The following is a 27,595-nucleotide window of genomic DNA, read 5'->3' as shown; positions in this document are numbered from 1 at the left end:
ATGGAACAGAGTACCCCCACGCTCCACTCCTCCAAGGAGAGATGCAATGAGCTACCTACTTTCTTTAAAAATAAAGTTGAAACTATACATAGCTCACTACACCTGAACCCCTTGGGTGACTCTGAAGTTATGCAGGACATCTCTGGGAGCTGTGGCCAGAACCACAGTCCTGACCTATCTTCCCTCTCAACCACCCCTGCTCTTGTCTATTATCTGGCCCTATGCATGGAACACCTGGGTGCTCTCCTAAAGAACATCAAATCGGGTTCACCACTCGCCTCAGCCCCCCCCCCCCTTACATTCTTCTTCAAGGTGGGGAGCATGTTCCCTCCACGATGGCAGACCTCATCTTGTTATCCCTGAGCACTAGCATAGTGCCACAAAAATGGAAGCATGCCATAGTAAAGCCCTTGCTCAAGAATCCTCATCTTGATCCGACAGTATTGGGGAACTTTTGCACTGTCTCATTGCTCCCCATTCTAGGCAAAGTCGCTTAGAAACATGTTATTAGCATTATCTCACAATTCCTGGAAGAGAATATTATCTTGCACCAGTCTCCGATGGGGTTCGTTGTGAACACAGCACAGAATCTTCTCTCCTCCTAGTCACTGGTATTCAGGATAAGGCCATCCTTTGGCTGCCCTCCTTCCGAAGTGAACTATCAGTCTAATTTATGGCAGCCAGCTTCCTCTCTGACTCATTGACTGCACGGAGTTCCTCAAGGTTTGGCGCTCAGTCCCACCCTGTTTAATGTTTCTATGAGCCCACTCGCACAAATTGTAGAGGAGTTTGGACTGTCAATTGTGACCTTTGCTGACACAACGCAATTGTTAGTCTCCGTGTCTGATGCAACTAACTCCAATCATTTGCAGCTGGTCTCATGCATGGAATAGATAGCAAACTGGATGGCTAACGGTAGCCTAAAGCTCAACGGTGAGGAACCTGAGCTTATGTTTCCGGGCCATTGCACAGACCCTTGGACAAGATCCGCTGGCCTGATAACTGGGGTACGTCCCCCGCGCCCTAGCCCTCCATCAAGAACTTGGGGATGTGGCTAGATCAGAATCTTTCTAGGATACCCAAGCAAAAAACCTCTCAGCCACCAGCTTCAGTATTCTACGTTTGATCCGGAAGATCATAGACATTCTCCCAGATCGGGCTCGAAGAACAGTGATCCAGGCACTAGTGGTCTTAAGATTGGACTACAGTAAATCACTGTGCCTAGGGGCCCCCAAATACATAGTCAACAGGCTTCAGGTTGTCCAAAATGCAGCGGCCAGGACCCTACTGAAGATACCCAAGCAGGAGTCAGTGAAAGCCTAACTGAGCAAACTCCACTGGCTTCCCATCCAATCCATGGTCAAGTTCAAAACCCTCTGCCTAGCCCACAAAGCTATGCACCGCAGGGGTCCAGCCCTGTTACAATACCTCATTTCCCTAGATGTCTCCAGCATGTCCCTCAGGTCATCATCTGACTTCCTCATGAGCGCAACGAGGATAAAAAGAGCCAGATGGGTAGGGAGCTACTTTTCTCACTTGGTCCTAAAACTCTAGAACTCAATGTCCACGGGATTGAGACTTCTAAAGGATGTATGCAGCTTCAGGAAGAAGCTCAAAACCTGGCTCTTCCCATTATTGCTCCTCCACAACACCCCAGCCTCCTCTCTGCAGTGCTGGGAAGCCCTCTACAAATCACATAAACAGACACACTCCTTAGATTGGGCCCTGTCAGATAAAGTGGCATCTTATGCCACACACCAATTGTGCAAACCATTGGACAAAGAGGTCCTTAACTGCCTTCGAGCAGAATGCCCCCGCCCCTTACTGAGTAGCAAGGTGGCACAAACCCATACATAGACTAGCACATGGCCACATTTCTGGGGAAATACATGTGGAATTCCATAGGGTATTCACAGGTTCTGGTGGGCTTTCCAAGATAAGTTGTTAGACGTGTCCAGCAATCTAACTCACACCTTGCACATAGTGGAGAACCTAAAGATTTCAGATGGAATCCCTTGGTTTTATTATCAACCAACAGAAATCGATCCGTACGCCCGCTCAGGCTTTGGTGTTTCTGGGTTTTCAGGTGGACTCTGTGCAAGCCACTCTCAGCCTTTTGTCCAGAAAGATGAACAAGATCAGACATGAACTATGTCGAATGGCAGACAGACCAAGCACCTCCTTAGGACAGATGGTGAGTGTGGTGAGTTTGCTGTCATCCTCAATCCAGGCCATCTTTCCGGGGCCCCTACACTATTGGGTCCTGCAGTGAGTCCAGGCGTTCCACCTCCAGAAAGGCCTTGTGTATTCTCAAGAGGTCCCACTAACTAAGTCTGGTATCCGGTTCTACTGCAACTTTCTTGGAATTTTCCAGTTCTTCTGCTCCTCTTTCCAGATCTCCTTTTGGACCCCAAGGGGAATTGCCATCAGTTGGTGCTGGAAGGGACCCTCCTTCTTACGGCATGGAAGATTACAGGGAACGCTAGAAGTTCCCAGGGCTTTCGAGCCACGCACACTGAAACGCTTCAAGGCACTGGCTGACAATACCATCAAACTATAAATGTCAGCATGGTCTCGATGGTTGGGCTGGTGTCACCAAAGACACCGCATCCAGTGGCGGCAGACGTTGTCCATATCTTGAATTTCTTAGCCTCCCTGGCCGCTGAGGGCCTAGCTTAAAGATCTATCAACACCTTCATGTTGGCGATATTGGCTGGCCATGAGGCGATTGGGAATCGTCCAACGGGGGAACACCCTTTGGTCAGGAAACTCCTTCAGTCATTCAGTTATCCCTATCTCCAGAGGTTCTGTCCTGAACCCTGTGGGTCGTCAATAAAGTCCTTAACCTTTTTTTGTCTTGGCAGTCCAATAAGTACTTTTCAAGGAAGGAACTCGTGGCCACCTTGTTCTGTCTGATTTAATGCCGAAGGGTTTCTGACGTCAGAGCACTGGACATAGCGTGTATTTCTTCTGGGTGGAGTTACCTTTAGTGTCTCTTGTCATACAAAATGTAGCTCACGAGTAGTTTCTTACCCTTCCTTTCCATATTCCCCTAAATTGTGTGTTGTATTTTGAGTTATGAAATAATGATGGCGAACATCCACCCACACAGAGAAAGGCAACTCTTAATTGCCCTTAGGAAGCCGTTCACAGCAGTGCCCTCACCTACCATTGCTAGATGGGTCCGATGGGTCATGCTTGAGGCTGGCATCAATACCTCATTCTGTGGCGCTCACTCTGCTAGAGGAGCAATGGGTTTAAAAGCTTTTTCCCTTGGGGCTCGCCTAGATGATATTCTTAAGGCAGCAGACTCGTATTCCGATTCTACCTTCAAGAGGTTCTACTTTAAACCAGTGACTAGCATTGCCTAGTTGGTCGTGGAGAAGCTTTAAACCAGCAAAATCCTTCCCTCTGGTCCTGACATAGAATGAAAATTTTTCTAGCTGTCGTAACGGAAAGTTTCAGTTCTAGTAAGGACGCTGAGGCGTGGATTAGCCCACCCTATGTTATGATGCATAATCCCTCGCATGCAGGGGATTTTTGTGTACTGGTGGGTACTATGGTGTATTTTTTGTTATATAAAACATCAGATGATCTACTGGATAATTGTATAGTATGCTGTGTGTCTAGCCAAAGCTTTATATCCTGCTTGACAAGTGTAGAAATATACTCATGTTGTTTCACTATTTCTTCAGGTTCTGAAGCACCCAAGTAGGAAAGAAGGCTACGTTACTCTCTCTTGGTCACAGGAAGAAAGAGGAGGCAGCAAGAGTTGAATGACTATTAAGGAGTCCTTAATAAATGATTGGATGTTTACTTCATGTTGAACTATTGTCTCAATAAAGCCTAGAAATACCGCATAATGCTTGCCTCTGTGTCCTTAATAGAATTTAAACTTTCCATTATGATAGTTAGGAAATATTTCATTATTGTCCAATCCACATGTTTTGGGCCACAACAAATCATGATCAACAGTACAGTACCTACAAACCTACCCCTGTCAAGCCTAGCCCTCTAGACCTCACAGAGGAAGAAGTTGTAGACCTCCTCATTAGCTACGAATCTGCCCTGACAACCCCATGCCCCTCAGACCTGAGTGACGAACACCCTATCCGCACGGTTGCAACCAACCGCAACAGATCAGCTACCCTCCCCAACAGAGGAGTGGTCAATAGCAACCTAGCGCTAGAACCCATCTCTGCCCCTACCCACGACACACACTCCGACCCCCCCCCCCCACTCCCACTATCCGGCATACTAATTAAATGCCACCCAGCAGTAAAGCATGCCTCTGATGTCACCGATCTCATCCTGAGCCAAAAACCGGAGTTGGCGATCTTGACTGAATCTTGGCTCAATGAATCCTCATTGCCCTGCCTAGACCTCTTAGTCCCGCCCAATTACAACATCGTAAGGCTGGACAGGCAATCAAAAAAAAAAGGGGGAGGCATTGCCTGCATATACCACTCTAATCTCCTTGTTACTGAACTTCTGCCTGATCCTTCAGACTCCTGCGAATACCTTGCACTCTCCATTTGCAACCACACCACCCAACTGTGCTGACTGCACATCTTTTACCATCCCCCAGGCAAGGATGACACCTTCACTGACCACCTCATGGAAATCATCACAGCCAAGGCTTTCCCTTACTCTGACATTTTCCTTGGCGACGTCAACTTGCACTGGAATGACCCAAGGACTCTCCGATCAACGCCATCAGAGACTTTTTGGCCGACCAAGCACTTACCCAAGCCTGCTCACTCCCTACTCTCTCGAAAGGCGCCACTCTAGACTGGATCATCGCTAAGGAATATGAGGTCAAACTTATCTCTATAGACCCATGTGATTGGTCTGACCACCACATTATCACCTTCCTTATTCCTGGCACCCACAAGACATGGACACCACAACCGATGATTCCCAAATGATGGGTTAGAGACACCAAGAACCTTGATCACAGGAAATTTGAATGTGCGCTGTGGGACTTACCGCCCCCCCCCCCCATCACTTCTCTTCGGTCAACAACCTTACTGACATTATTCCTCAACTATATCCGGCATTCTCGATGACCTTGCTCCGCTACATCAAAAAAGAACCCAGATCAAATACAGGAATCCCTGATTCAATGGACCCCTCAAAAAGGAGAGGACAGAACGTAATTGGAAACGGCACCCGTCAGCAGCCCATCTAAAACTTCTCCGCCAGGCCAGAAATGCCTACAATAGGAAAATCCTCAACTCGAAAAAAGAATTCTTCAGAACAGAACCAGAGCACGCCAAGAATATTCCTTGCAAGCTATTCGATTTGGTCAAACACCAATCCAACAAACTAGCAAAAAGCGCTGTAGAAACCCCTAAATCTCTAATATCATGCCAGGAATTTGCCTCCTCCTTCTGCGACAAAATCTCTGCCCTAGGAAACAAACTTAAATCCGCAACTTCCTCCCAAAGTCCGTCGGACCTACCTCTTCTCTCAGCGCTGCCCTCCCAGACTTCACCCAAAAACCAAGCGCACTGGTCCAACTTTAAAGTCTATGACGAACACTCTGTCTCGAAAATTCTATCCTCCTTAAACCTGAACAATTACTTCAATGATACTTTCCCCTCTAACTGCCTAGCCGCAGCCTCTCAGGCTATCATCCCTTCTTGGTCAGCAATAATCAACACTTCCCTCCTACAGGGATTGATCCCTGACTCTCTTAAAGCCGGCCAAGTCATCCCCATCTTAAAAAACCTACGCTGGATCCTGCTTATCCTGACCACTATAGACCTATATCTAACATCCCACTCCTAGCCAAAGTTCTTGAGAAATGTGTGAAACAGCAGCTGAGCTCCACCTATGAGACGACTTCCAATTCGGGGTCAGATCTGGATACAGCACTGAAACCACCGTCCTCCACATTGTGGATGATGTCCTCCAAGCCCTTGACCAAGGCAAAACCTGTCTCCTAATCCTCCTTGACCTATTTTCAGCTTTCGATACGGTTAATCCTGAAACACTCCTTGATCGCCTCAAACTCAGGATGGGTTTGGATGGCACTGTAGTTGAATGGTTTAGGCCCTTCTTCCAGATTCGCTCACAGAGAGTCCTAATCAACGGTAACCTATCCGCTCCCTCTCCAGTCATGGTTTGAGTCCCCCAAGGATCAACCCTGTCCCCCACCCTCTTCAATCTTTACCTTGAACCCAAAACCAATCCAGACATCCAGGAATGGATCAAGGTAGCAGAGCGCTAAACTGCCCTCCTACCATTGTGGACTCTGCTAAATCCCTTGGAATAATCCTAGACGGCAGCTTGAACATGTGTGGCCATATCAACTCGATGACAAAAACTGCCAGATTTCACCTGAGTTACCTAAGAAACCTGAAACCTCTCCTCGATACTCCCGACCTAAAATCTACAATCCAGGCACTAGTCCTCTGCAGACTAGAATATGGATGCTCTACTCTCGCAGGTCTACCCAAGAACTCTCTGGCCCCATTGAAAGCCTGCCTCAATGCTGCCGGCAGACTGCTAACCGGTTCAAAGAAATTCAACCACATCTCTCCCTATCTTAAAGCTCTGAACTGGCTTCCTCTCTAGGCCAGAATCCAACTTAAGCTGGCCTGCATCACTCACAAGGTTCTATACTCCAATTCCCCTGCATTTCTCGCCCAGAAACTAGTGATATCCGGAGGAGCCAGAAATTTTCGGTCTGCCAGAGGCCTTTTGCTCCAACCAGCTCGCTTCTGAGAAAAAAACAGCCTACAATCGGGCCTTCTCTGGAGCCGCTCCAAGAATATGGAACTCTCTCCTGCCCGCCAACAGAAGACATTTTATCTTTGGCACGCTTTAAAAAGGAGACCAAAACCTAATGGGCAAATTCCTCGCCTAACGATCGCATTACAATCACCTCCGAGACCTTGTTCCACCCACCATTACGGCATTATCCATGACTTTCCCGGATGATACCTTCCCTGCACTTCTGGGCAGCCCACCCGGGAGTAAAGACTACTTGTTTTCTTGTATAATGTATCTACCTGTTTTTATCCCAAATGTATCCGGGACTTGAGACTGCTTGTTTTTCTTGTATAATGTATCTACCTGTTTATATCCCAATGGTATCCTCCCTTCCTAAGTCTTTTATATACCACCGTCAATCCTGTAAATCGCTCTGATACCCTCACAAGTCTGGTTCACGCTCTCTAAAACTTTAAAATAAATATATGTTGCTATAAATTGTTAAAAATGCAAACGGTAATCAGGGATGATGAAAGTCTCAGAGCGCTGGTACAAAGGTACAGAAAATAGCTTACATACGTCAAGTCACAGCTATATTCAATATTTTTAAGTCGCTTCAGGCAGCGGCTTTAGATCTATTTACATTTTTTAAGGTAGGTGCCTTAGGCCCAGGGAAGTGTGACTTCTGTATTTTTCTCCTGCTCGCAGCCCAGGTAGATAAATAAAGTCCTTGCGTGATTTAACTGAGGGCTGTCTTATGATAGCTGCCTCTCTAGGGCCTCTTGTGGCAGCAGTCTTTGTCTCTCTTTTCAGAACCAGAAAGACACTCATTAATCTCTTCTGTCTGTAATCCAGTTTAAAAAGCATTTCTCTTTGGAAAGAATTAAATAATAAACAGCCCAGTTTATTCACATTTACCGAATAGGAGCATATTTCGGTGAAAGATGGCTACGCCATTAAAGATAATTTGACTTTACAGAAGGTAGCTACTATGAAGGTATAAGTGGGACCACACCCATTATTTCTTTTATCTTGTGAACTGTGAGTAGGCATACAACATACCTATTTTGTTTTCTTAACTCACTCACACAGTTGACAATCAATCCGAGTAGTTCAGCCTTTTAATTGGCCACACCGCCTTTATGGTGATATGCACAGGCTAGAGGCAGGGCAGGAAAAGTCATGTAAAGCACAGATACAGCCTTTTCTTCTATACCACACAGCTGGATGGCTTATGTTTATCATAAATTGCTCCCCACTGTGGTTTCTCTGTACAGGTTTACCTATCCAAAATGAGGGCCCATGTTGCTTCCTGTTCCAAGTATCAGAACTACATGATGGAAGGCATTAAAGCCGCGACTAAAGATCCGCTTCATGAGACGAGGTGAAGATCTGTTTTCAACAAAATGTTTGTTTTAATTTAGTTAAGTCATTATCACTTGTTCGTGTTAAAGTCTGATATATTTCTAGACTAGTTTTAGCCGTTGATTGTATTTGTACTTTTTATATATATTACTTGTTCTTTGTGTTTTTTTAACTTTTATTTCCTTTACAATGTCACTGTTATTTATAATGATTTTCTAGGGATTCTGAAAAACTGCATATTCATTTTGTTCTAGGCTTACTGCAGGACATGTTTTTTTGTGTTTGGAAGGCGCAGTCTTTATAGTACTGTTTATAAGTACAATTATTTTCATTTGAAATGTATCAGTCCCTGATGAATGTTAAAAGAAATGATCTTTTAAGCTAAATGTGAGTAGCTAATATCATGTGTCTTCTTATTGGCTTTATGCACACTAGTGTTTCATTCAAATATAATTTAACAGGAAGTTCTACTATATTAGATTGCTTGCAAGAAAAGTTTTGAAATGCCTCTTTTCATTTGCCCCAGTCACTATGTGAGCACATACCTGTGTGTATATGACGAGTAAAAGAAGCAAATTTCTATATTCATCAAATCCGTACTAACAATTATTGATTTGACAGTTCAGTGCTAAGGGCAGAACTCCACTTGGGAATCCAACCAAGTATACCTCCAAGAGGAAACTGCAGGCATTTGGTTTGCACAAAATACACCATTTGTCATCTGGTTTTCATCTAGGGTTAGTATAAAATACCTAGATTATAAGATTTCCTGGAACACATTGTAGAAATTCTTCTTTCTGACTTTTCTGTCACAATCCATGACAGTTTCCTTTCTCCCAAAAAAAAATAGAATTCTACTTCCCGTTTAGAAATTACAGACTATAACTCACACACTGTGTTTTAGAGGATTAATTGCAAAGGTAATATACACTTGTGAGTAATTTCCACACGTAATTTACTCTTATACTTTTGAGTAACTGTCTTACTTTTGGCTATCATCCACAAAATCCGAGAGTGCAGTAACTCGGAAGTGTAGTCATAAGGTCCAATGCTCTACTGCCAAAAGAAACAGAAGTAAGTCCAGCACTACACATTGCCAACCACTGATACTGCAATACCCTCCCATAGAAAATAATAGATGTAAGGACTAACATTAAAACCCCATAGGAAATAATGTTAAAGGAAATAATGTTAAAGTAAATGATTTGAAAAAGTTTCATATATGAATAAATATAATTGAATGTTAAAAAACTACAAATAATATTTGTATTATTCAATTACAAAATATTTCTGCTTTTGAATTTATAAATTAAAGTATTATACTACTGAAAATAAAGTCTGCATCACTTTTAATGATTATTAATGCACAGTAAAACATATTTTTAAAAGTATTTTTTAATTAAAATTTCAGAAACATTTTTTTATTTAATTTGATATATTTAGATGAGATTTAATTCAAAATGAAGTTAATAGTACTTACCATTTTTTATTTTGTTCTGTTTAAAACACATGTATAAAATTAATTTCCATTTGTATTTAACAGAAAAATATTGTAACTAATTTATTATAAAGTTTAATAAACGTTTTCAATTTATCTATACTCTACTGTAGGGAGATCTCCACCCATGTGTGCAGTCTCCCTATGGTAAACTATAGGGAGGAGTCAAAAAAGTTTATTTAGTTTGGAAAAAGCTAGTACATATATTTTATGTTAAATATTAATGTAAGTTATTTTTATATATTGTTGTACTAATAAACGTACTAGAATGCAGTTTGTGAAAATGTCCCTTAGAGTTTTTGCCACATTTAAATCTCAGATAACTCAAACAGCAAAACATGTTTAGCACTTAGCTTGTTGTAAAACTCCTCTTTCTGCACCTTAAGGATTTTACCTGTTTGACCTACACTGCTCACTGTGATGGACAGTGGAAATGTCACCTGCATTAGGCTTTCTATCACAACTAGCCTGCCTTGGTCAGCCTATAATGGCTGCCATTTTATGAGTGATTCCACTTCAGTATCTTGCGCATCACAGTAATAGTACAGACCCTATATATCTACAAGGTAGAACAAGAAATATAGCCTGTATACAAAACTAAGATCGGAAAGCTGCATCCTTTAACAACCAACAAAGAATATATCCTCAATAAGGCATCCTCAACAACCTCTGTAATGCCCTCCTCGGCCCTTTAAGGTAATTGAGTTACTTGCCAGTCTAAAGGAAAACATCAGCTGCTTCTACTCCAAAACTCTTTAACTGTCGGTTAGCCATCTCACCAATAAATGGCTTAGCAGAAAAATATAACGCTCTTTCCTTCTACCGATTTAGAAAAGGGGGTGGTGATGAACAGAGTGTCTGAGTTAAACAGACCACTCTTACCCAGTCCAAAGATCAGGGCTTGATCCATCACCGTTATTTATCTCACTGCCCCATCCCAGCTCAGAACCTGGCTATATGCAAATCAGTCTGTCCCTGGCCCAGTGCATCATGGGAACAGGGCAGACTAAACTACCAAGCCAATTCTTAACCAGAAAGGAGACAAGGAGATGGTGCAGTGAGCTAAAAAACGGTGTTGGATCTAGCCCTGATCTCTTGACTGGGTGAGAGTATTCTGTTTAATTCAGATACTCTGTCCCTCACCACCCCTTGTTGTAAATATTTTTGTCCACCCTAAGCGTGGAAGGGTATACTCAGATGTGAGTCCCTTGCTCATTGCACCATCAGGATTCAAGCAAGCCGGGCTGAAGACGGCTGAAATGCCAGAAACCGGTCCCCGGTAGCTTGTTTCCTTCCCAGTGTAAGAATTGGCTTTTGTAGTTTGGTTTGCCCTGTTCCCATCATGCACTGGGACAGGAACAGACTAATTTGCATACAGCCAGGTTCTGAAACTGGGATGGTGCAGTGAGCTAAAAAACGGTGTTGGATCTAGCCCTGATCTCTTGACTGGGTGAGAGTATTCTGTTTAATTCAGAGACTCTGTCCCTCACCACCCCTTGTTGTAAATATTTTTGTCCACCCTAAGCGTGGAAGGGTATACTCAGATGTGAGTCCCTTGCTCATTGCACCATCAGGATTCAAGCAAGCCGGGCCGAAGACGGCTGAAATGCCAGAAACCGGTCCACGGTAGCTTGTTTCCTTCCCAGTGTAAGAATTGGCTTTTGTAGTTTGGTTTGCCCTGTTCCCATCATGCACTGGGACAGGAACAGACTAATTTGCATACAGCCAGGTTCTGAAACTGGGATGGTGCAGTGAGCTAAAAAACGGTGTTGGATCTAGCCCTGATCTCTTGACTGGGTGAGAGTATTCTGTTTAATTCAGAGACTCTGTCCCTCACCACCCCTTGTTGTAAATATCTTTCCTTCTACCAGCAGCTTAAAACCTGTGCTTGTGATACTTGATGTGAAACTACACAATTAAATATACAAGTGTAATCCAGTACAATCCGTATTACCTCAAAAGGTGTGAAGTTTAAAGCTCATATGTAGCCCACTACAGACCTATTAGCATAAATCACTCCACAAATTGATCAGTGATCCAACTGAACATGATTTGTTACGGTTATTCTGTAATTTCATGCAAAGTTTGATTTAAGAGTTTGTTCAGTATTTAGAAGAGAAAATCTTCCTACAAACATTTTGTGGGGAAAGGCCAGGCCGTAGGTTTTATAACTCTAGACAAACAATTGCTTAGCAGCAGTAGTGAGGATTTCTAGAAGAAAATTGTACTAGTAAGTATTATTCTCTGTGTTCAAATTTAGCCATTATAGTATCAGACACGTTTACTAAAATGTGTTTAAAAGCAGAAAGAGAATTAATCTGCTTTCCTGTGGAGGTAACTAGAGTACAGAAACTGAAATATAAGTTAGTCAACCATACCCATATATGTGATTATATTTCCTGTTAAGTCATGTAGAATGTATAAGATAATAATTTACAATCTTAATATTGCGGTTTAATAACAGATCTTTTCTGTCCTTGATAACATTTAAAATCTCTTCCCATTCATTCTTTGTAAAATCTAAAATAATAATGTTGAATCCCCCTGCATTGTAAGAGTAGGTCAATAAATCTCACAACTGTTGACGCCATCCTGTTATTTTCTGCTCTAATGCCCAGGGTACTGCTGCAAAGCAGCTGCAGACACCAGTGTCCAAACATTTTAGACCAACTCATTGTGTGCATGTGTCCCAAGGGCTCAGGGCATATAGAGAAATTACTGGTTGTAATCTCTGCTCCTTTGACACATATCTAACATTAAGTCTAAACAATTATTCAGTGCGTGCCTCCACAGTAATAATAGAATTAATAAACTTGTGACTCGGAGGAACTTGATCCTCATTTTCCTTGTGAGCGATTTCAATAGGTAGGTAGGCTATGGTGCTTGTTGATAACTTACTAGTATGTAGTTTGATAGTTTGTTTGGTTCTAATCTGTTTTAAGTGTAACTGTTGTAAAATATTTCTTATTATTGCTTCAACTTCACTGCACTTTCCGTTTAGGACTTGCACTTTCCGTTTAGGACTTGCACTTTCCGTTTAGGACTTGCATCACAGGTGATCACTTTCCTGATTTAGAATCTTCATTCATGGGTTGCTAATTTTCCCATTAAATTCAAAAATTGTCTACACTTGTCTGGTATACATCAGAATCTAGCTCAGTGTTGTGCCAAGATATCCCTTGATAGCAATATTTTATTGAGGCAAATAAAAGTAATTGGCGGGATCAAACTAATTGAAGTTTACAAGAAAATGCAATCTGACCATACACCTTGGCGGAGCTTAGTCTGCCTTTAAACACAGACAGGATTGAGGTTCGTGTGGAAGCTTGGAAATAGTTATACAATCTTCTTAGGGCACATATTACATTGATTACCTTAGACACAAGTATATATTTATTTGCCTTCAGGGTGCCATCCTCATCACTGAATTAGAGACTCAAACAATTGTAGTCGATTTCCTGCTTAACCAGATTGTTACCACTGCGCCAACATTTCAGTTTTCCATGTAAAAACAAACATGTGGCTTAATAGAGTTCACTACAAGTTTGTTTTCATCACTGTATGCAGCACTTTATGCCAAGGAACGATGCTGCTATGGTATTACCCAAAGTTATTGTATTCTCTGCAGATAACAATTTCAGGTTGCATTCCTAATTTTGCTGAAAACCTTTCTTATACTAAGGTGAGGTCCCAAATCGACTGTAAAGACGCTATACAACATGAGTGTGAGAACGCACCTGTGCTTAAGCAGTGTACATTTTAAGGACTTTATCAATCTGCCATAATCTAACTTTGCCCTGATTCCCATGTCACAGTAAAAGGCAGTAAAAGGCCTGGATTGCTGCAACAACCTACGTGATATTTCACATCCACCCACTTTACTCCTTAAAATTCCTCAATCTGCCCTGTCAAATGCTGCTTTATGATACAGAAAGCAGTCATAAGTCTTACTTTATGGTAATAGATTGGGATTGATAAACAGTGTAATAGAGTAGTTAACTCTATTACACTGTCAGTTGATCTCTTTCTTTTAAACATGATCATGCTATTCACCTATGCTTCAACATTGAGAAGAGCAATCTGCCTTTAATTTACCTCTCTTATGGATCGGGTGTCAGATTGAGCCTTTCTACAACAATGTAGCTTTAGGATTGGTCAGGGCACGTCAGAATACCAGTTTGAGTCCTTCAGACCAATGCTCTAAGTGTGATGCAGAAACCGAGGTAGGTATACCATTCTGCCCAGGCTCCCTAGTCGTTTATTATGTAGACCAAATAAGCTCTGGTAATTGCTCAGTCTGCATCATTCTGGCTTTGCAAGTCACTTCACTGTCTGAAAAGCATACATGGATGAGACCAGTTCGGTCCTTGCCCACTCTGAAAATTATTCATTGGCTGGAGGCTCTATCCCCATCTGAATATATTGATACATGCCTAAAAACTCTTGCTGTCTTTATCTGAGTTTATGTCTGAGTGTAAAAGCCACCAATGAACTATGTACTGTCTCTTGGCTGCCCAAAATACATTTTTGTACAGATTTCTTTTCCCAAATATAAGCATCTTGCATTGGTTATCCGTGATGCTCTTCTCCTAGGGCCCATATTTCCCTACAACATATTTCCCTACAACACGCCTTTAAATTTGTTTGTAGTAGTTCTAAGCTTGCCGTGAACCAGGTTTTTAGAGCACTGGCTATAAAACTGTTCCTGTCTTCTTGCCCAAATGATGAGACTAGTGAGCAATGTTTAAGTACAGGCTCCATCTGTATTTATTTCCTTTCTACTTGGTCAGAATTTTTTTGTGTTGAGGTAAACTCCTTCCAGTTTGAATCCTTTGTGAATCCACCACACTCCATTGATAGCCTGTGCGAATAAGTTCTAGTCTTTGTATCTAGCTGTTCATAAAGGAGGGCTTGGGCAAATGTTTCTTACAGTTCGAAGTTCCGTATGGCACGATCACTTTCCAGTCTTGAGACTGAGAAGAAATTATAGCTAGAGGTGTAGGGGTCAATCGTGTATATTAAATGGAAATATCAGAATGTGACCTGTTCAAAGGCCTCCGTTTAAATCCATCCATCTAGGGCAGCAAGATCTTGCCCAACTGGAAACCCATTATAGCATACTCATTTAAAAACTCCTGAAAGCCTTGGCGACCTAAAATATTCAAACTACCTCATTCTAAGAAAAAAATTAGACATTGCAAATGTTGCTGTAAATGGAATACGATTAGAAAAGTTGAATCATTTTAGATACCCGGGGAACTTATTTAATAATAAGATGAACTGGGAATCACATATCCAAGCTAGTGCACGTCAAACAAATAGGGTTGCAGAGGGGTTATTTTGCTTTGCATCCAAATTTGGTCACAAGCCGGTGAGAGAGTTGATTACCCTTCATAAAGCCATATGTTTGTCTGTTGCAACACATGGGGCAGGGGTGTGGGGACACCATAAATGTCATCAATTACAAGTTTTGGAAAATACAGTTCTAAAAAGACTATTGATGATTTCAAATAGTGCCCTCACATGCTTCAGTCATAAAGAACTGGGGTTAGAGTATATAGAGGACTGCATAGATATTGTCCCTTTGCTTTTATGGGCAAAAATATGTACTGTTGAACTAAGGTTCTCAAGGGAAGTAATCAAAGATTGTATTAAACTGAATAGTGCCCTAAGAATTCCTTGGATTTGATTTGTGAGAGATAAAAATGTTGAGGTAGGATTGGGGCATTTTTATCATAATCCAGAAATCTAAGGCTGCCATGCGCTATTTGCAACAGGAGGAGACTGGCCCTTCATGTTCCTTTCCCATGCTACAGCAATATTATTTAACTTTTAACTTTTGCAGATTTCTTTTAACCAGATTTTGCTTATGCACTTTACGCTTCTTAGTGGCCTTTCTGCGACAAATATGGTGGGCTGAGAAGCTTATGCCCTGCCCGTGCGATAATTTGGCCAGCCAGAGCAAAATGCACTTTATTTTATTCTGCACTTTATAAAAAGAGGCTAGGGGCAAATTTTAAGCCCCATTATTATTCAAGATTCGCCCTTGCACATATATTGATGATTTTAATTATCTGCATACATTGCCCCCCCCCCCCCTGTTATTTGCACTGCGGTTTCTGACTATATTAAAGTGTTAATGGCTGTCTGAAAGCGCTACGAGTCTTAGATGCTGAACAAGAATGATGCAATTTTTGGTTTAGTTAATTTCTATATTACTGGAATCTGGATTGATTTATGGAACAGTATGCCGTACTAAATGTTTTACTCTCACTAACGAATCTTTTAAATAGTAAATACTTATGAATTGTTTTCGTATCCTTTTAAACGTGATTGTTTTAAAAAAAAATAAAACTGCAACGTTTTATCCTGTCAAACGTTTATGGTTTTGTGTACCGCAATTAAGTAATTCTTGAAATGACATTACAAATCACACCTATGGTATTTTGGAATTTCATAGTTGTGGCCTTTTTTGGAGCACTAGGCCTTTGTTTAACCTTTGGAGAAAAGGTTTTCAGAACCCATCCACAAATATTATCCCATTGCATGCAGTAAACAGTCAGTATTGCTGAATCCTGATATCCAGATAATTTACAGCCAGTGCATTTTGTAGTACCATGGAACAATATTTGAATACATGACATTCCTTTGTGTATTCTTCTTGAAAAAATCTCTAACTGCAGATTCCTTACCTTAGAATATTCCCCACGTATTAGACTGTACCCGGAAAACCTTGAGCAGTACCTCTGTGTCGGTAGATGGTGCCCGGCTTCACGTTAACTTCATCTGTGCTGGATGTGACGTGTGTAGGCACCTCCCTGGTGTGCTGACATTACTTCCTTTTTTTCCGCGCCCACAGTCGCAAATCCAGAGCTACATCAGTCATTTTTTTTTACCAACATGGTTTCCACTTTTTCAGGGCATTTATTCTCTTTTGCAGTGTGCAGGCACTATGTCCCCTCAAAAACCTACTGGTTTCAAACCATGGTGTGAATGCCACAGATGGATGTATGTGGCTAAGCCCCACTTGGTCTGCCTGTGGTGCTTTGGGTCAGGCCTCCACTCCAAGGCCTACTCGGACTGCCTCTTGATTCACCCGAAGGCAATTCATGAGCGGCGATTAATCTCCTCGCGTCATGACACCGAAAGTCTCTGCATTGTTTCTGCTCCTTTGGACAGTCTCAATTCCATAGCCCTTCACTGTCCTGTTCCTGGAGCCATTTCACCCCATGTGTCTTCTTTGAAGTTTTTGTCAGGTAAGGCTAAGAAGAAAAAAGAAGTAATTGAAGTGCCATTCAACTTCCCCCATGCCCTTCCAAATCCCTGGACGGAGTGGAAGACCGCCCCATGCCTCTACACACCTCTTGTGGAGCCAGCACAGGTTCCATTTCCGTGCTTCCCGGGCGCTGGAGTTTCCTCTGCCCAATGTCTGGAGTTTTACCATGCCGTCTTTCACATCCATGAGCAGCCAACTCTTCTAGAGTGCCTTTTGGCTGAGGAGTGGGAAAGTACTTTAACTAGGTTACTATCTGGAGAACACTTGCTGGAGTCTGGTCCATCGACACGGGTAACTATGTCGGTGAAACCCTGAGACTAACCATTCCTTCTTTCCAACATCAAGAAGGTGCCACATAGTCTGTCGGACGTTGAGACTGGTGCCATCTGAGCCACAACCACCTTTTGGCTTGGATACAGCACCTCTGTCTTGGGGTGCTGAATTTGAAAAGGAGACTGAGTATGGGTGTCTTAACCCCACTGATATTGCCTGGAGTTTGCACGAATGAACTGGTAGGAGGAGTTGGGTGATGCCAGTGGGCTAGACCCTTCTGACATCAGTTTAGTCACTCAATCCTGTCCAGCCACCAAGGAGAGTACATCTTTTGCTATGGTTATCAGATGGGCGGCTGACAACCTTGACCAACTTATTGACTGGTCCTTCAACCGGGGCAGACAAGCTTAGAACCATTCTCCCATTTAATGAGCCACTTATGGACGTCCTCTTTGGGGCCTGGTCAAAGCTCTGTTCTGGGGTTCCAGTAAATCACCAAGTGCCCCACCTCCATCGCCCGGCTCCGGAAGACCCTGTGTTTCTTACCCAGCATCCCACTCCAGAGATCTTGATGGTGCATGCTTCTTCAGCGAAGGTCAAACCAGAGGCTTTCCACACTCAGCCCCCCCCAACCCACCACCCATTCCCCCCACCCCTGCCCCCTCAGGGTAGAGAGTCCAAGAGGCAGGGCACGTTCAGTAAGAAGATCTTTTCCTCCACCTGCTTGACTGTGCTTTCTTTTAACACCGCTTTGTGGAAGTTGTTTTTATAATTACTTTCCCAACCTAATTAAGCTGCCTGCTTTGTGATACAATATATATACTTTAAAGGCTTGTAGAACTTTAAAAAAAAAAGTAATTAAATGTTTCTGCAGTTTCTGAAAGTAAGCCGTCTTTCTACCCAAGGCTTGCTTAAGAACCACAGTCTGACAGTACATGATACTAGCTTAGCCACAATCGCTTGGGCACACCATATCTGGAAGCGGCACCGTCTACGTATCCTCCACTAGAACAGATGCTGCAAACAACGTCTGTAGAAAATGCCATTACTGGTACATTGCATTAGCTTGGGTAGTCCCAAAATATCATCAGCAGAGAACAAACACATGGACAGCAGCAGTCTATCTCAGACCATGCAGGTATTGTATAGTGTTGGCTTCTTCTGATTAGCCTAGTGTTATATACTTGTGTAACTTGCTGAAGCTACTGATGGGCAGAAGCTGCACCTTTTGCTTAATTTCTTAAGAAATGTCATAATCCTGTACTTTTACTGAACATATATTGCACAAATAATTACATTTTTCCTTTGTGGTTTGCACCAATAAAAGGCTTTGGAAGACTCTTCCATGTTGGACATTCAGCCACTTTGCTGTCTGTCTCTGTGCTGCACGTACTATTGATTTGAATCTTGTCATGTAATAAATTCTCTCTTTCATCATATGTGCTGACAGACTGGTATTTCTTTTAGTAGGCTTCTACAGCTTGCCAACTGGACTGCTTTTCCCACATGTGTGATTCGGTGGTGCAAGTGCTCCCCATGGTTCCTAATGAAGTCCGATCAACTCTTACCCAAGCCATCTCTGATGGCCTGGGCGTGGCAAAATTCACAATAAAGTGTGGATTGAATACCATTGGCAGGGCAATGGGTTCCGCAGTGACTCTCTGGCGGCACACTTGGCTGCATTCCACTGGCTTTTCTGGGGATCTTTAATCAAGCCTTATGGACATGGTCTTTGATGGCTTGCACCATTTTTGGTGACAAGGCGGTTGCAGCGCTGGAGCGCCTTAAAGACCGCAGGATCACAACATTCTCTTTAGGACTGCTCTTGCCCCTTGCCAGCAGTCTTCCTCCTGTTGTCCCTCTCGTGGCTATGGTAGAGTATTTCATTCCCATCAATTCCACCCATATCCGCAAGGCCAGCAAGCTCCCCAGCCTTTTTGTGGCCAGGGCGTGGGGTCTGCTAGGGCAGTGTGCTACCCAGTCCACCCCTCTCGCTAGCCCCTGCCAAACCTCTTAACTGCACCCTCCTTGGCACACAACCATCCGGTAAAGAGAGGATATGGCACTTTCTACCTGCAGGACAAGAGGGAGTCTCAGACAAGAGGGTATTGCAGATTGTGCTGCGGGGTTACTCACTTCCCTTCCTGGAGGCACCATGATTGTTGGAAGATCTCTGTCTTTGGTGCACTAGGAGGTGCAGGCTCTTTTGTCCATATGAGCCAATGAGTTTTCTGATGCCAGAAGTAACTAATAGTTGTTACTTCCACTACTTTCTGGTGCTGATAAAGGACAGTGGTCTCCCTCTTATTCTAGATCTTTGTCTTCTCAACAGCTTTGTGAAATAGGAACAGTCGAAGATGCTCACCTTGTCCAGGTCCTGTTTGCCCTGGACCCTGTGGACTGGATGGTAACATTGGACCTGCAGGATGCCCATTTTCATATCCCTGTCTTGCAGGCCCAAACGTGTTACCTGTGGTTCACGGTGGGTTCCTAACATTTTCAGTTTGCTGTGGTCCTTTTAGTCCTCACCATTGCCCAAGGTGCTGGTTGCTGCTCACCTTCGTATGTTGGGGATTCCAGTCTTTCCCTACCTCAACGATTGGCTGTTGAAGATTGGTTCGCCCCAGGCAATCATCATCCACCTTCAGACTATGGCGACCTTTGTTTATTCTTTATTTGTTGAGGTTCACTATCAACATGTCACACCTGAACTTCTTCCCAAACGCTCCCTTTCATCGCAGCTATTGTGGGCACCGTACAGTTTTGTGCCTACCCTCTGGCGTGGAAAGTCGGGACATTAGGGCTATGATCCTGATGTTTTCGCCTCAACCCTGGATTTTGGTGAGATGGACTATGAGGTTACTGGGCCAGATGGCCTCCTGCTGGTGAAACACACCAGTTGGTATGTGTGGGTTCTGCACTGGGATCTGAAGTCCCAATGGGGTCATCATCAGGGGAATCTCTCTGACCGGGTCCAGATTTGGAAAGAGACTACAAGCGATCTGTAGTGGTGGTTATTGAACCCCGATCTGGTCAGCAACAGACCCTACTTCCTACCCTCTCCCAGAGTTTATAGTGGTGACAGATGTGTCACTTCTGGGGTGGGGTGGGGTGGCCAGCTGGGAGAGAGGTGGAGATGAGAGGACTCTGGTCTCGTGCGGAAACCCGTCTCCACATCAACTTGTTGTAGATGTGGGCCATCCTCTTGTGGTTGAAAGTTTTTCTGCCATACATCAAAGGAAGGCTGGTTCGTGTGTTCAGACAACACCACCGTAGGTTGTAGATGTTATTCTGGCAGCCAGGGGTCTCTCAGCCAATTCCAAATACACCTGCCGTTGGGACAAATTTGTGGCTTGGTTTTCAGACGATTGCGTTGAGCCACTTCATGTCAATCTGTCTCAGGTGTTGCTGTTTGGTTGTCTTTGGCCAGGCAGGGGCCAGTGCGGGGCACTGTTAAAGGTTCCTTGGCTTTCTCAGCATTTTTGAGGTTGCCAGATCAACCTTGTCTAAGTCACCTGTTGCGACTGTTTTCAGCACGTTTCCGCCTTCTTTTGTCATTATGCTCCAGTGGGGCTTGCTTCTGTTGCTCACCTTTCTCATGGGCTCCTCTTTTGAGTCCATGCTTTGCTCCACCTCACCCCTCTAAGGAGTAGTAGAGGCTCCCTTGTTTGGATCCAAAGAGGGCCTTTAGTTTTTATATCAATCATACCATGGATTACTGACGGAACAAGCAGCTTTTCGTTGAATTTGCTGGAGTAAAGAAGGGTAAAGCTGTGCAGAAGATTACCATCTGTCAATGGATTGTACTCTGCATAAAGATCTGCTAAGCACTGGTGAAGAAGCAGCTTCCAGATGGCTTGAGGACTCGCTCGACCAGAGCCGAGGCAGTGACTACTGCATTATCACGCAGAAGCCCTGTCCTCAACATTTGCCATTCAACTATGTGGGTGTCGCTTATTACTGTCATGAAGCACTACTACCAATATGGTCAGACTTTCAAAATGGGCACCGCAGGACTTTTTATTAATATTATCGTTATTATTACTATATATTACCCGCAAAGATAAAAAACGCAGCACTCCTCTTGGCTGATGAAAGTATTTATTCAGGTCGAAACTCTCCTTTGGGGTAATATTTCTGCGAGATTCTGGCCCTGTCTCGCCTCACGCACCGGCTATAAAGGAGCTCCCCTCGCAAAGGACTATTTGCGTTTGGATATTTTTTTTTTTTATAGAGTGCATTGTTTCTCAGCGGAGTGTCCCATCACTTAGATTCGAAAACCGCTGGTTAGATGAGATTATTCAGAAAGCAAGGTTGAACAGCCAAGTTTTAAGGCCCTGTTTGAAGTAACCTTCATCTTCAGTGGCCCTCTGGTGAAGAGGAAGAGCCTTCCAGCTAGAGGTGGCAAGAGCTGAAAAGGAGGAGCCACCCAATTTCTTCCTTTTTAGGTCGAGCATTCAAGACCTCTTGTATATACTTTAGTATATACTTTACTATATACTTGTATGTGTATGTACTTTGTGGGCCCTGGAGATCATCCCTAGGGCTTGTCTGCTTCCGCTTGGGTACTTTTTTTCTGTTGAACTGCCTCTATTTAACTGTCTTGATAGAAAACAACCAGCAGCGGTCAGTAAAATATCAGAATTGCTTTCTGCTGAGGGACTTACTTTTTAAAAATTTTATGGCAACTGCCTCTATTTAACTTTCTTGATGGAAAACGACCAGCAGAGGTCAGTAAAATACAGTAATCACTTTAGCATTCTCTAGATACCAGCCCATAGAAATTGTCTTCCACAAGCACCCGTAGACAATAATATTTTTTTCAAATCTTGTATTTTCAGTGATATGACCACCAAAGGCCCTGCTTTTATATTAAAAACAGAGCTTTGGACTATACACCATTTCCAGCTGAAAAAATATTTATATCCATGTGTTCCCATACCTGGATATGTCAGGCAGTTCGTTGCTTACTTTCCCTCCATGTTAAAGAACAGTAGATGTTTTAGCACCCAGGCTAATGTGCTGCATAGCTAAATACATATAAGGTCCCATAGGCGACCCTGATTGCATTGCGAATGCTTGTTAGTTTAGGGCCCAGCAGCCAGTGGTGCATCGGAGGACCGTAAAGTTCTTGTTGGACAGTAGTGGGCTAGTCTGTTGGCCAGGTAACAAGGGGCTGACTTGTAAAAGGCTATGCACAAGCCCCTTGAATTGTACCCTCTCCCGATTGACGGCCAGTACAATTCCACGAATGTGATCGTATTTCCGGAGCCCTAAAAGAAGTTGGGCTGCCGCGTTCTGTTCCAGTTCTTGGTTAAGTCAATTACAGCCCCACCATCAGTAGGTTATTGCTGTGGTATCTAAACTAACGTAAGGAAACTGCACTTAGAAGGCTCTTCCAGAAGAACAAGTTACTTGCCTTCGTAAAAGCCTTTTTCTGGTAGCATTTATCTGTAGATTCCTTACCAACCCTCTGTTCCTTCATGCTTTCATTCTGCACTTTCTCATATGGTACTCTTCAATCTACTACACTAATCTATACTACTATTATAAAGAGAGAACACAAACCTTTGAGCCAGGTAAACTCGAAAAGTACACCACCAATCAAAACACCCAATACATCGTTGAAAACCTCAGGGCAAGCAGAAGGACATAGGCTATTAAAAATAAAAAATATACGTTGTTTAAAAAATGTCAAAATAAAAATAAAGTAGTCCCTTGCAAGTAGCGCCGGCCGCGACGTCTGCGTGATGACATAATTTGTGTTTGCGCTCCCTGGCAAAACTTCGGGAAATGGCGCCGAAGATCATGACCTGCTGGGAGGACTGCTGCGGCCCTGCTTGCTGCTGTGCGAAGTGGCGGCCTGTGCGGGCAGGGTGCCTGGAGAGTGGCGGCCTGTGCGGGGCGCCTGGAGCTGGACCGGCGGCTGAGGTAAGGATCTCCGGGACACGGGCTGGGGCGGGAGGGGGAGGGATGGGGGCGGGGCGGGAGGGGGGCCGGGGGCAGAAGTGCACGCAAGCCTCAATTGCTGCCCCCAGCCCCTTTCTGCCCCAGGCAACGCTGGGGCGGGCTGCTAGTGACAAATATTCTGACTTGGCTTTACATCTGTGTCACAAAAGAAACTGATGTCCGCGTATCAAGGTGGCGCCTATATAGGCACCATTCACATCATATTCGGCAGACTTGGATGTTGGCACCATCTACCAACACGCAGAGGCCCTGCTCACGTAACAGCATTACCGAAGGTAAGTAACTTGTTCATTAGCATTGCTTTCGGCAGCTGGAGGCTTAGCAATTACATGAGGGTACTTCCCTCATATGTTTCCACTGCATTCATCTTGACAAATTTCTGAAATGAAAAAAGTCAGCCCGACTAAAGCAGGGTGATGAAACGTCTTTTTAAAAGTTAAAGTGACAAATTACCTCTGGCATGAAAATATAATGCTTTTGTGGAAAAGGTGAATGTTCATTTCAAAGGATAGCATGACAAAGAGGTAAGAAAGTAAAATGGGGTGGGTGTACTTGGGGAGGCACGGAGATTGGGAAGCCAAGATAGTATGTTTTGAAAAATAAGCTGAAGGAAAGACATTTTTCATCAATAAACGTTGGGTTAGTCAACCGGGTAAAAAACAATCTTGATCTTAAAAAAAAAAAAAAAAAAATTGGTTCTACAGAAACACTTTGTCTGAACCCCTCTGAGCTGATTTTTTGCTCCGAGAAAATAAAACTATGAAGCTGGACTACTGTAAAATATGTATTTCGAGCTCTAATTACCTGCTGTACTCCCTGCAGTAAGTCCAAAATCATTCGGTCAAGATAATTAAGGGAATAGCGAAGCTTCAAAGAACTGCTTGGACTACTCATTAAAGGATACATTCTGTGGCATACACAGAATTCTATGGCCAGGAGAAATCTCAAATCTTGGCCCTTATGAAACATTACATCCCTGGATGAACTTTGCAATTGCCTCATTTTCTACGATTTTATGTCACCAGAAGTGAAGATTGGATGGTCCTTTAGTTAGTGCCAAAAGTGTGGGTCAGTCTGCGGGTTTGGACACATTTCACATAAGGTCTTTTGGAAGGCAAGCAAAATATATTTGTTCTGTTAATCTTTGTGTGATTCTATGCTGGGTAATAGCTTTTCACCCATTGGAGATGCTGGTTCTTCCTCAAACTTTGTCCTATTTACAAAGTGATGCTTAAGTTAACACCATTGTGGTTCTGCTGTGTGGTTTGATGGTCTCTGTGTCTAGCTGGTAATGTCTGTAACCTGTATAAGAATATGAAACATATAAGTGCATCTACCTTCTGGAAAGGATCATGAGACTAGCCCTAGGCAACATTTGTTAGTCTGTCTTACAACATCCTAAACACTCACTCATTGGGCTCAGGAGACCTACCTCTTGTGTCTTCGCTTGACTCCACCTAACACTCCTGTACTGGTCACTCCAAAGTTGTCAAACTGCATTTGGGATCCACTCTTATGTTAATAACCTCTGCTCCACAGTGGACCCAACAGCAACATGCTTGACCTAAAGGCGATAGTTCAATGGAGAACAGCCTTCTTGGGATACCTTTGTGGTAAGTGAGTACAATACTATTGGACATCTGCGCATTCAAGCTTTATATGAACAAGCAAGGTCTCACACCCCAGCTCTGCCAGCTGCCAATAGGATGGTGGAACTGTGCACTGTCTCAGTGTTGGGCTTTCAGCCCTGTCTCGCAGAATCTGTCTTCACCCTGTCAACCTGTCATCAGGACGGCCTAAACTCCACATGAGCAAGAGATATGCAGATCTTTTCGATCTGCTATGTAGACAAAACGTTCTGTGAGATAGGCAGAGGATCCCCTTGAATCCAAGCACAGCTGCAAGTGTACTTTATTCACCTCCTGGAAGACACACTGCTTCTGAATTGGCACAACATTTTCTCTGATCCATTCCACAATTTTCTGTTATCCGCAAAGTAATTTGTCATTTTGACAGTGGCCAGTGGCTTCATTATGCAATGGTTCTTCTGTGGTGAGACTTGGTTTTGTTCTCATGCTAGATTCATCTGGCAATGGAGTCCTTCTAAGTCAACATAAGCACCTGTCAACTGAGAATGTGACTGTCTAGCGTTTTTCCCCATAATCTTTGAATTTGCAGACGTCACTCAACAATAACCGTGTGCATGTATTCTCTCCGGATATGAACACTGTGTCTTCTGTGAAAGGAATGTGGTCACCCTGGTATCCTTGACACAAGGTATTTTTTGTGCGTGGCCTTGGCCTATCTCAAAGGAAGTAAATGTAAATGTAAATGTGTTGTATTTGTATAGCGCGAACAGTAACCCGTAAGCATCCCGGCGCTTGTACTCCTACCACAAGGGAACCCCTCCTGGCTTTTCCTTGTGAGGTGTCCACTCCTGGGCATCCCATGGTGAAACCAGGCATCCCTTGTGTATCGGGGGCCGTTGTGGAGACTAAGCAAGCTATTGCCCAGAGTTGCAGCGTGGGGCCCATGCTTAGATTCGGCACTGAGGCGAGAATATCCGGTCAGAGGAATTTAAGCCCGATCCCGCCGAGGCGGGAATCGAACCCTGGTCCCTGGCCAGCGCTCTGCATCAAGGTCTGCCGCTCTAACCATTGAGCCACACTCAATGTGGTGTGAAGGTTGAGTTTAGACTGTGCAGCCAAAGTTGGACTTTTTTTAAAAAGAGTACTTTCATAAGAAACAAAAGTCCACATGTACAAAATTATAGAACTGCGATTTCCTACTTTCGATTCTTACCGAATCGCAATTAGGAAATCTCAATTCCGGATGTAAGAAAATTTACATCTTTGAAATAGCGATTCACAGTGGGTCACTAATCGACCTCATGAATATATGCGGTAGGTCACAGTTATTGACCCATTTGGATTAGCAGCTATCACTGTGATGTGGCCTGCTGAGGTCAGCAGACCACCATGGCTGTGATTGCTTTTTAATAAAGCAATCTTTCTTTATTTTGTATTTATTAAATGCAGCCCGTTTTCCTTACAGGAAAACAAGATGCATTTAAAAAGAAAAAAATGGCATGTTGAAGGTTGAGAATTGTTTTCCATTGTCAAAGGGGAAGGAGTCCCTTAGGAACCACTTACCGTTTGCAAAACACCTTCTTCAAGGAGTCAGAAAAATATGAATGTTTTGCAACTGTAATTCGGTCGCAAGAAATCCACATCCCATTCAGATTCAGTATTTGGAAGGGGCGCCCTAAACATGCCCCTTCCAAATAATGACTTGTAAACACAAATTACAATTCTGTAATGTGTTACTAATCACAGTTTGTGTTTTTTACCTATGAAAAAGCATTTTTCCAGTCAGAAACCGCCTTTTCAGACCGCAAAAAGAGTTTTTATATCTGGCCCAAAATCTCATTAAAGAAATAGAATTGTAATATTGGCCAACTGGACAAAAACAGTACAACAGAATATGATGTTGGCAAACTACGTCTGATAGCGTTAACAAGGAAATTATGCTATGTACACCATTTATATGATGTAAACTGCATGGAAAGGAAACCAGATTGTAGCACTGTAAAAATGAGTCTGTGCTCACAATGAAGTGTTGTGGGATTGGAAAACCTTGCTCATCCACTGGGTGAGATAACAGAGACAGCAAGTCACGTCAATAGCTGCATGTTCAGGGTGGCAGATCTTGATACTGAAGGGGACACTCAGCCCTCGGAGGGTGTTTAATGGAGGGTGGTCCTGCTGGAGTTAAGCGGATCTCAATGAACCTCTTTGCGCTTTTGCTGCCAGCTAGCGTGCAAGCTCTGCCAATCAATGTCACAGGTCCTATACGTGTAGCTCAAAGTCCCTTCTATGGAACCCCGGCGACTGTGGATGGTAATGAGACTGTGCTCTCACTACAGCAGATGAGGGTTAGTGGGTTCCAGGAAAGGGAACCTGTGGAGGTATGTGGGATGGGGAAAGGGTCCTACTCAAAGGAAAACAAACAAAACACACATGGCAGTAGTGTGCTCTCCAGGCAGTGCAACCACTTGGTCCCGGGGTGATTTTGGATGCTCTTTGCTAGTTTCTGGTATGGGTTTGGAGGGATTCTTGGTACTCTGAATATGCACTGTATGAGGAAGGCCAACAAACCTTTAGCAGGGCATCAAGCTGATTCCTAACCTTGAGGAAATGAGCAGTACACTGCTTCTTTTTCAGGAATTCCCGCAACAGTAACCATACAAGTTTGAGACAGAGGAGTTAGGCAGCAGCGTCTGCGCTCAGTCCTGGAAAACTGGGACGCAGCACACTGCCAGTTGGTTGCAACGCCTCAAAAAAAAAATTCAAAAATATAACCAGTCAGCTATGAGATTGTTTTTCCTCAGAGAGGATGTAGGCTAGTGTACACTTTACCCTGTTTCCAGGATGCACTATGGGGTTTGGTGCCCATTATACCGGGCTGCTATATTTTCAAGGTCTAACTAGCCG

At 43.5% G+C, this 27,595-nt stretch overlaps 1 protein-coding gene across 1 annotated transcript in view; it reads left to right on the top strand.

Annotated features, from left to right (window-relative positions):
- RNF114 (ring finger protein 114) overlaps positions 1–27,595 on the top strand; it is a 96,664-nt gene that overhangs the window by 33,533 nt on the left and 35,536 nt on the right. The window contains exon 3 of the mRNA XM_086932471.1: positions 7,998–8,104. Within this exon, the coding sequence (XP_086788597.1) occupies positions 7,998–8,104 (107 nt within the window). The remainder of the gene's footprint in view (positions 1–7,997; positions 8,105–27,595) is intronic.

The sequence above is a fragment of the Lissotriton vulgaris genome, chromosome 7 (genome assembly GCF_964263255.1).
Source record: "Lissotriton vulgaris chromosome 7, aLisVul1.2, whole genome shotgun sequence".
Lineage (NCBI taxonomy): Eukaryota > Metazoa > Chordata > Amphibia > Caudata > Salamandridae > Lissotriton > Lissotriton vulgaris.
The sequence above is the reverse complement of the archived record's forward strand: the minus strand, read 5'-3'. Positions and strand labels throughout refer to the sequence as shown.